The sequence below is a fragment of the Coturnix japonica genome, chromosome 38 (genome assembly GCF_054131305.1).
Source record: "Coturnix japonica strain WE chromosome 38, WE-NBRP24, whole genome shotgun sequence".
Taxonomy (NCBI): domain Eukaryota; kingdom Metazoa; phylum Chordata; class Aves; order Galliformes; family Phasianidae; genus Coturnix; species Coturnix japonica.
In genome coordinates, this window is record NC_140700.1 from 3,623,772 (window position 1) to 3,633,266 (window position 9,495).

Below are 9,495 nucleotides of genomic sequence, written 5' to 3' on the forward strand. Positions count from 1 at the left end.
CTCCACTGTCCCAAGAATGCAAATGATTATTTTCATTTACTAAAATAAATACATTTCTTAAATGAAGTCACTCTGGTGACAGAGCTGCCCTTGTTCCCCTGTCTTGTTCCAGGGTAATTATAGCTATCAGCTCGTTCCATGTATGTGCAGTCAGAAGCAGTTACTTCTCACTAACTGCTGTATGCTGAATCCTTACCAGTGTCTCTTTTGGAAATAGGATTTCTTTTAATTTACCCTTCATTCTGACATTTCTAATTCATGTGATTTATAATTGGATTGCATGGGGGGGGGGTGGGGGGGGGAAGCCATAAGAGTTCTTAAAACCTTCAAGAAACACACCAACAAAAGTCTTTGTCCTGTAAGGTGGAGGGATTAACAATGTGAAATGCTCAGCACAGTGCAGCGTGTGCAGCAGTTTGCATCAGGATGTGGGATGCAGCATGTCCTGCTTTCCTGAAGGCACTCTGCCCTTCCTAACTGCCCTGATGTGAGACCCTGCTGAGCACAGAGGGGTAAGAATGAGCAGGGGAGGTGAGGAAGAAGCATCTGTTTCTCACTGCAGCCTTCCCACAGCCCCACTGTTCACACAGCTGCTGGTTGCTGCCTATAGGGCTCCTTGCTGCAAAGCATGCCTGAAGCAGAGGGAAGTTGTGCGACTCAGCTCATTCATTGGGGAGCGAAGCCTGTGATGTTTGTAATTGCACTGTGCCACTTGGCTGCTCTCAGTATTTTGCCTTGGAGCCTGCAGGCTGTGTTGGCCATGTGGGTGGACATGCTGTGGAGGTCAGGAGCAGTTTACCCAGGGCAAGGTTTGGAGTTTATGGTGGAAATTCAGGGCCTGTGATGCAGGCATCATTGAAATACTGCCTTGCTTCAAGCCTGGAGCTTTGCTGCTGTCTGTCTGTCTGACAGTGCAGAGCAGCTCAGTGTTAGCAGCATACTCAGCCTACATGATGGCAGTGCAAGGAGTAGGACAGCACAAGGATGCTCTGACAGCACAAGGATGCTCTGGCAGCACAAGGATGCTCTGGCAGCACACCCAGCTGCACTGAGCCCTCACCATGACGTCCAGCAGCCCCAGGTTCTCCTCCCACAGCCCGGCTTTGCAGGCTGTCCCTGCAGTGCAGGCGGGTGCTTTGGCACTGAGTGCTGCTGGAGGCATGTGGGCTTCTCTGCAATACTTAGCTGTGCAGCATTGGCTGTATGCGACATTACTTCACAGTCTGCACGAAACCTTAACCCTCAGCTCTGCATTCCCCTAGGGATCTCCATTTGGCTTTCAGTCCTCCTTTAAGCTTTATGAAGCAGCGTGAGGGCTTTGCAAAGGATAGGAAAAGGTTGGTTCTGAGGCACTGACTCAGATGTGGATTATGCACAACGGGATGCTAGAATTATTCAAACATTTTACCCCTTCTTTTGTGTTTTTTTTCCCATCCTCTTTTAAAAGAGTAGGAGAGGTAGGTGTCCCTGCTGGTCCTGCCAGAATTTAGCTTTATATAAACATAAATGAGTACTCCTGGTGGGTTTGGTGCACTGTAAATAAAGATTGCAGGCAATCCATCTAGCTGGTGAGGTGGACTGGGCAGCCTGTGATGAAAGGGAAGGATGGGAGATGGCAAACTCAGACCTGGAAATATCACTATGAATTTAGTAATAATTTCCCCAGGAAGTGGCGGCTATCTCATCAGTCACATAATGAGCTAATTAGAGCAATGGAGATGATAGCTGGGGGAGTCGTTCTGGCATAGCAGAGAGGAGTTAGACCCAATGTACTATTGATGTCTGACTCCTAACCATCTCCAGAGCCCTGGGCTGCAAGGCCTAAAGTTAGGCTGTTCTGACAGCATACAGAAGCTGTTCAGTTTGCTTAAACAAATCAGAGCTTGCTTTGGTTGAGTCTTACAAGCTGACTTCAGCATGTGCAAATGCATCCCTCCCACTGGAACCTGGCTGTTGACTTCCCAAATGAACGTTCCTGATTCTCTTTGATATTTCTGGTTTTGTAAATGAGGGAACTCGATTTCCATCAGTGTAAAGCACTGTCTGATTTTCCTCCCCCCCCCCCCACCTCTGTTGTAGTGAAAGTCCTCATGGAGAAAGAGCCTCTGCAGAGGATGCAGTGCAGGACGTGGCAGCGGAGCACCACACCAGCGATGACGGTTCGTAGCTCCGTGGTTCAGTGCAGAACCCATGGGGGGGTGAAGGGGATGGAGCTTTGTAGTTTCACTTCAAAGTTAAATCCTAAAATGGGGGTTGAAATCATAAAACATGACGTTTGTTCCCCTTGAATCCTGCACCTTTGTAAAGCAGCCCTTTTTGCCAAGGCTGTGTCGATTTAGCAGCAGGCCTGGGCACACTCCAAGCTGCTGGAGGATTTTGGAGTTGGAAGGCACAAGGTAAGGATGGAGCCAGAGGCTGAGTGTGCTTCAGCGTGCTCTCCCACTCCTCTCTGTGCATGCCAGGCAGTTCTTCTCTCAGTAGCTCTGGCAGGGAGCTCAGTGCCTTGAGCTGCAGCGGCTCTGCTTCATGGAAGCAAGCAGACAGAAATCCAAAGCTGCTCTCCTTCCCCTGGGATGGCAGATTTTATGGCAGGATCCTGGTGGTGTCTCTGCTTGAAGCTTTTTTTGGTCTTCCTAGGGAAACTCCATTAACCCTTCTCATGGCCTTATTAGTATAAAGGGATGCCAGCTGTGAGAACTCAATGGGATCTCCTAAGGTCTTGGGGATGTCTGTTGTTAGACCTCCAAAGCCTCTTTCTGTAGTTGGGAACAGCTGCATGTGAACACCATGTGGGTCAAAGAGAAATTACATTATTGATGTGAAACTGGTCCTTAGAGTATAGAGTGTGACCAGCATATAAGACAGACTGACCAAAACAGTATATTTAATTTCTTTTCTGACCCCTCTTAAAGTCTTGATTTTATTTGTGATGGTCTCAGTTGTAAAGATGGGAGGAGGATGGCTTTTCCTTCAGACGAATTGCTGTCATGTTAATCTTCATTTGGTCATTCATCATTTTGGTCTTCAGCCACTTGCTCTATAGCCCTGTCATGCTCCTCCTACGCTGTCTTTTTGTTCTCTCTGCTCCACCAGTTGTCTAGCAAACCTTTCCATGGCATTGCTGTGCTCCTGCTGGCTGCATGGTGTTTGTACACCACTAACAAAGTAAGCCATGTTTGAGCACTGCTAGAAATGCTGCAAAATCAGTGCTCCTGCAGCAAGGTCAGTCACTGTCACAGCCACTCCTCAGCAGGGTTGTTGGGAGCAAACGCCACTGAGTGTCCTTGCACTGTTTCTGCATGGGGTTTTTAGGTCGTTTATGCAGCCATGAGGGCACAGTGATGGGAAAAGGAGCAGCCAGAGATTAGAGATTGACACCACTCTGCAGCCTCTGGAACAGGATGGTGTGGGGCCCCTGTGCAAGGTAAAACTTGGAGGAGTTTTGGATGGAGTTCTGCAACCTCCACGGAATATTCCATAGGAAGTAGTTGGGAGGGAGAGTTTGGCACCGAAGCAGAGGGAGAGCGGGGCCTCCATCCCTTCTGCAGGAGCAGCAAGGGCTCATTAAGCATGGACTCTCCCGGTTCTTTGTGTGCTCTGCACTGCAGGTGTACTCAGCAGCAGTGCTGTGGCTTGGATCACTCAGGTATGAGTTGTTCTCTCTCCTTCAGCCTTTAGTGAGGCTGGACCTGGTCCTCCCAAGGCACAGCCGCCATCCCATCAGCACTGAAATGCAGATGCACGGACACTGTGCAATCTGCAGATGCATTTTGAACAGCAAAGGAGCATGCAAGGCTGCTACATGGAAGGAAACAAGCCTAACTTTAGCAATGTTATTTAAGAACAGGCTTTCCAGCCTGGCAGGACTTAGCCTGACTGGTCCTTATTCTCCCAGCTTTCTGTTCTGGGCATAAGTGTAGTAGGAAAAAAGCTACTGGAAATGAGAGGCTAAAATCTCTCCTCTGGATGAATGCCAGAGTTCTAAAAGGCAAATTGGAAACATAAGAAACCTGAGTGCTGCTCTCATCTGGAACAATAAACACTTGTTAATGAAGCAGACAGAATTGAGAAAACCACAGCCCTGTCACTTTTGTAAATGGAGGGGACACCAAAAAACAGAATTCTCTCTTTTTTATTTGGTAAATAATGTGAATTAAACATGATAAAGAAGCTGGTTCCAGGGCAAAAACAAGCAAGAGGAAAGCAGGAGCCAAAGGCAGATAAGTGTTTGCTTCAGGGAGTCTGGAGCAAGGCTGCTATCGCAGGCTGGGAGCTCAGGCAGGCTTTGCACCCATGCTGGTGGCCAAAGGCTGATAATGGGATTTGTGAGGCCGACCACAGAGTTACCTGAATTGTGTCATTTGTGATAATTCCTCTCTGTCTGGTTCAGACATGAAGGAATTCAGTACTGGGGGCTCAGTGTGGCTGATGGCTCTCATTACTCACCATCAGGTTATGGTTTGTGGAGGGAGATGCTCTCTGGGTGCTGCCTCCATCCTGCACCCTCAGCTGTGCCCCTCTGGGGCTGTGTGTTCAGATGGGTTGACCCTACAGATGGTCTGTGTTCCAGCTGCTGCCTGACTCTGCATTGGGAGCCCTCATTTTTGGGTGGGTGCCCCCTCCAGGAGTGATGTGCAAAGCTGTGGCCTGTGTTTATCCTTCTGATCCTTTCTGGCTGCAGAAGCATCCCATAATGCTGATGGAGATCTTGGGACAAAATGGCACATCTCCCTCCTGGAGAGGAACCATGAGTGTTCCCCTGAGAAGGAGCTCTGTTTCCATGGCTGTGCTAGAAAGCTCCTTTCAAGTAATTAGCAGCTGAAGTCCACTGGGGCTGTGTTTGAGCTCATCTCCATTCCCCTGATTCCAGCATAGAATCTGGTGTAATACATCCTGACGTTCAACCAATGACAGATTATATATATATTATTTTTATAAAGTCTTAAAAATAATCCACACAAATTTCCTATTAATTTTCCCCAGTGTGTGAATGCCCACATTCTCCCTCTGCATAACGTGCCTCCCTCAGGGACTCAGATTAGCGCCTGGCTGCAGACACAGCATGGCTGCAATTCACCATGGAGCTTATCAGCTAGGAGCCATCAGCAGGAGCACGTGCTGTGGCTCTGAAGCAGCTGCACAGTGCAACTCATTAGTCTGCATAGGCAGCCATGGTGCAGCTGCTGTGTTTTCAGTGGTTCCTGCAGCACTTCCATGAGCACAGCAGCCTCCCCTGGTAGCAGAGCCTGTTCTCCTGGGCTGGGTGAACCCAGTTTCCTTCTGAATAGCTGCTTTATTTCCAAAGCAGGTTTGGAATCAGAGGTTTCCTTCCCTTAAATGCTAATAACAAATCCTGCTTGCCAGCCCAGAGGTGTAGTTGAGCTGCCTTTCCAAAACCACCACATAGGCAGGGTTTGTCCTGAGGTGTATCTCACTGCTCACTTTAATAAGCTATTAATTTTCTCATTGTTGTTTCCATCTGGATGCTTGACAGTCGCTGTCAGTGGGTTTATGACATAGAAGATGCAGATGTGGCTGTAACACAGAGATCAGATGCATCTGAGATTGCAGCATCCTCATGTTGTAGGGGCTCCCCTATGAATCTTTCTGCTCTCTGCTACCTTAAAGCATCTCTGCCTTGTGTTCCATGCTCTTTGTGAACTGTTTTGCAATTACTATAGACAGCCAAGTGCTTTCGGATCCTGTGTGCTTAGTGAATTACTGTTTATTCCCTTCTGTCTCCTAGAGTGTGAGCCCATAGAAGCAATAGCAAAGTTCGACTACATTGGCAGGACTGCACGAGAGCTGTCGTTTAAAAAAGGAGCTTCTCTCCTCCTCTATCAACGAGCCTCAGATGACTGGTGGGAAGGACGCCACAATGGGATTGACGGCCTTATCCCTCATCAGTACATCGTCGTTCAAGACACGTATGTTACACTTCTAAGTCCAAGGGTGCCAGCACAGCCCTGTTATCCTGTATGTGTTTGAGGTTCTATGCTGCTGGTCCTGTGCTGGTTGTGATTTCCTTCCCTCCTCCTTCCTAGTGAGGACGGTGTCTCTGAAAGATCCAGTCCGAAGTCAGAGATAGAAATCAATTCTGAGCCACCAGAGGAAAAGGTGACGGCCAGAGCTGGTGCCAGCTGCCCGAGCGGGGGCCACGTGGCAGACATTTACCTTGCAAACATCAACAAGTAAGGACAGCCTTGTGTTACTCTGTGTAATTGTGGAGGTATTGGTGATGAGTCCCATAAAATACTCCCTTCCCTGACTAAGGTTAATGAGTGCTTCCCCCTTTGTTCTCTGCTTTTTGCCTCTTCCAACTGGCTCGCCTTTTGCTGTCCTCTTTCACTGTTGTGGCCAATACTCATTTAAAACCCCACTGGCTTCTCTTCCCTACCCCTGAGCTGCCATCTGTTCCTGTTGTCCCAAATACGTCCTGTTTTGTAAGCAAAGGATACCGAGAAAGGAAGGGAGATATGGAATTAAAGTCCTCATAACCACGTGTCACCATTCCTTGTTACATCCTTGTGCTGTCGTGTCCCATTTACACATCGGTGTTGGGCTGGTTTGGTTTTGATGGGGTCTGGGACAGTCTTGCAGGATCCATTATCACACATTGTGTTGATGGCACACCCAGAGGCCCCCTCTTGCCTGTAACATCCTTCCATCTCTCCAGCACTTCTCACCTTGCTTACTAACCATAGGCTTGCAGTGAAACAGCACTTTGCCCTCTTGCTTTAACTTCTGCTAAACAAGAGGTGGTTCCCATAGCCAGCATTCAGCTTATGGGCTGAACTCCCCAGATTTTTATGAGGAGGCTTCTTGATCTTCTTTATGGCAGGCTTATCCCCTAAATCTTTCTGCTTGATTATTTGTTTATTATTAAAACGAAAGCAAGTCTGTGTATTGTGCAGGGACAGAATCTTAATGTGATAATTATAGTTTTATGGAAGTGGATATTTGGAGCTGATGGTTTAACAGGCTTCAGCAGCCCAAGCCTTTAAAGAGGATGCATTTCTGTTAATGCCTTTGTGGACTAAAGTCCTACACAGAGCTTGGCCCTCTGTTTATAGCATCAATACCTCTGTGTTAGTTTGCATCAGCTTGGGATCTGGGCCTTCTTATTTATGGTGTGAGCTGTTGGAAGCATGCAGTTCTATCAGTTACAAAGAGATCTATGCAATGAACAGACCTTTGCTGCAGCTTCACCACCTGCTAGTTTTTGGTAGCATTGTTTGTAGTGTTTGTAAGGGTAACATCCACTCCAGTAGTTTTCCCTTTACTAGGGGACCAGATATTTAGCGATAGCAGCATAAGACTCATTTTGTTGTTTTTTCTTTAGGAATGAATCTTCTGACCTATGTGTGAGCAGACTTGAGCAAAATTAAATCAGATGGTTTCGCAGTGACAGTTGTGCCACCCACTGAATTATTATTTGGATGCCAAAATCCTACTGGAGTTAACACTTTCTTGCAGTTATTCATGGGGCTGGTGCTATATATAAATGGATCCTTCCCTGTATAATGGATGCCAAGCTTCAGACCTATGGCATAAAGTGTTCTTCCGCAGTGGCCTTTGTGTAATTGGAGTGGAATCATGCTGTCAGACCTCATGGTGCTGGGGTAGAAACTAAATTGTTTGGACCACTTCACCCATTTGATGTCATGTTTTGGTTTATCTGTAGCCCTGTGTCGATAACGCCTTATGGTCCTGCTAAAGCAATGAAAAAGAAAGCTCTGTTACCACCAGCAAATATTGGAAATGATTGTTGACCTCAAACCTATGGGGTTCTTTGCTTGCCAATCTCTGAAAATAACAACTTGATGCCTTGGGCCGGGAGCTTAGTAGACTTATACTGTGTCCTCCAGACAAAAGATTGTAGCTATGCTCTTCTAATGTAATAAAAACACATCATCAAAACCTGTTGATGGCACAGAGGGTTTTTTTGTTGTTCAGAATTAAAAGATTGACTTCATGACCAATTCAATTACGTTCCATCCATCCAAGCTTTCTGTTTTTGCTATGAATGTGCACAGCTGCCAGACTCCTGTTGTTAGAAGCGTTAAATGGAATGGTTTTATAACTTCACTGTTTTCACAGCGACTCCTAAAAACCCCTGGGTGAATTTTGTAATGTGGACATCTTTATGTCTCTTCCCATTGTCTTCTGTGTTGTTTTGGGGGGATATCTTCAAATGAACAGCCCGTTACGTGTTCCTGCTTGTATTGACTTGTTTTGCTTTTGTGACTGAAGGCAAAGAAAGAAACCAGAGTCAGGCAGCATCAGAAGAGCCTTCCGTCAAAGTGACAGCCATGGACTAGGTAGCTCAATGGCAGAACCAGCCTTCCCAGGAGCCATAGCCGGTTCCAGACCCTCATCTCAGCCCATTATGAGCCAAAGTCTTCCCAAGGAGGTTCCAGACAAATGCTCCATCAGTGGCCACGGCAGCCTCAATTCTATCAGCCGACACTCATCTCTGAAGAACAGGATAGACAGCCCTCAGATCCGGAAAACTGTGACAGCAGGGAGGTCCAAGAGCTTCAACAACCACCGGCCCATGGACCCCGAGGTGATTGCACAGGTAAGGAGTGCTTTGCTTTGAAGGCTCTTCTCGAGTACAACGGCCTGGGTTGAAAAGGACCACGGTGATCATTCGGTTTCAACCCCACTGCTGTGTGCAGGGTCACCAACCACTCGTAGTAGATTTGCAGGATGTTGGGTGCAGCTCCGTGGTTTAATACAAAGTCTGCATTGATCTCCTATGCTTTCCCTTCTGGCAGTGCAGTATCAACGTGCTCCACGTGAGGTTTAGTCTTTCAGCCTCACTCTGTGCAAGGCACTGAGACTTCTTTCAGGAAGGAAGATAAACAGGCTGCTCTTTACTCCATAAAAGCTTGGCCCTCTTCTTTATTAACAGGATTTTCTTTCGACAATAAAAATGCCCACTTCAGAAAGTTATACAGATTCCAGAGCTGTCAGCAGAAAGATTAAACAATCCTGATTTCAAGACTTGAGAGAAGTACAGCACATGGAGAAGTACAGTCAAAATAAGAGCAGGCTGCTGAGTAGTACAGCGTTCACAGTGCCATCTTTATGTGCTTACAGGGACCGGTGTGATTAAAAACCAGCTTTGGACATAATGCTGCTCTAGTTTTCATTACCTGTTTGTTTAGACAAGTGAGGGCAGGCTACCAACACACATACAGCTGTGCTTTAGTTTTACAGAGCTCTGCTTTTGGGACTGGCTCCACATACAGCAAGCAAAGCCAGCCTTCCTGTGCAGCTGAAAGGGAACGAATGGTGTTGATGGTACTTCTCTCTTTGCTAGTTCTAAGGCAGGCTGGTCTGCTGCAAGCATTCCCTGCATCTCTCTGCACAGAACCTGCTCCGTTCCTGCTTTTGGGACCATGGGCTGCACAGCAGTGTTAGCACAAGGTCTTTGCATCTGTGATCCTGCAAGCAGAAGCAGAACAGAAAATAATTGAAAGCTGGGTA

At 47.2% G+C, this 9,495-nt stretch overlaps 1 protein-coding gene across 12 annotated transcripts in view; it reads left to right on the plus strand.

Annotated features, from left to right (window-relative positions):
• Nucleotides 1-9,495, plus strand: part of SRGAP2 (SLIT-ROBO Rho GTPase activating protein 2) — a 75,631-nt gene that overhangs the window by 59,404 nt on the left and 6,732 nt on the right. For 7 of the 12 annotated variants that reach the window (XM_015885312.3, XM_015885311.3, XM_015885313.3 and 4 more), the window contains 4 exons: nt 2,080-2,159; nt 5,747-5,927; nt 6,045-6,191; nt 8,254-8,581. In XM_015885312.3, the coding sequence (XP_015740798.2) occupies nt 2,080-2,159; nt 5,747-5,927; nt 6,045-6,191; nt 8,254-8,581 (736 nt within the window). Of the gene's footprint in view, nt 1-2,079; nt 2,160-5,746; nt 5,928-6,044; nt 6,192-7,342; nt 7,921-8,253; nt 8,582-9,495 lie in introns of those variants that run through there. The other 5 variants (XM_085527131.1, XM_085527133.1, XM_015885319.3 and 2 more) reach the window with 1 other exon arrangement.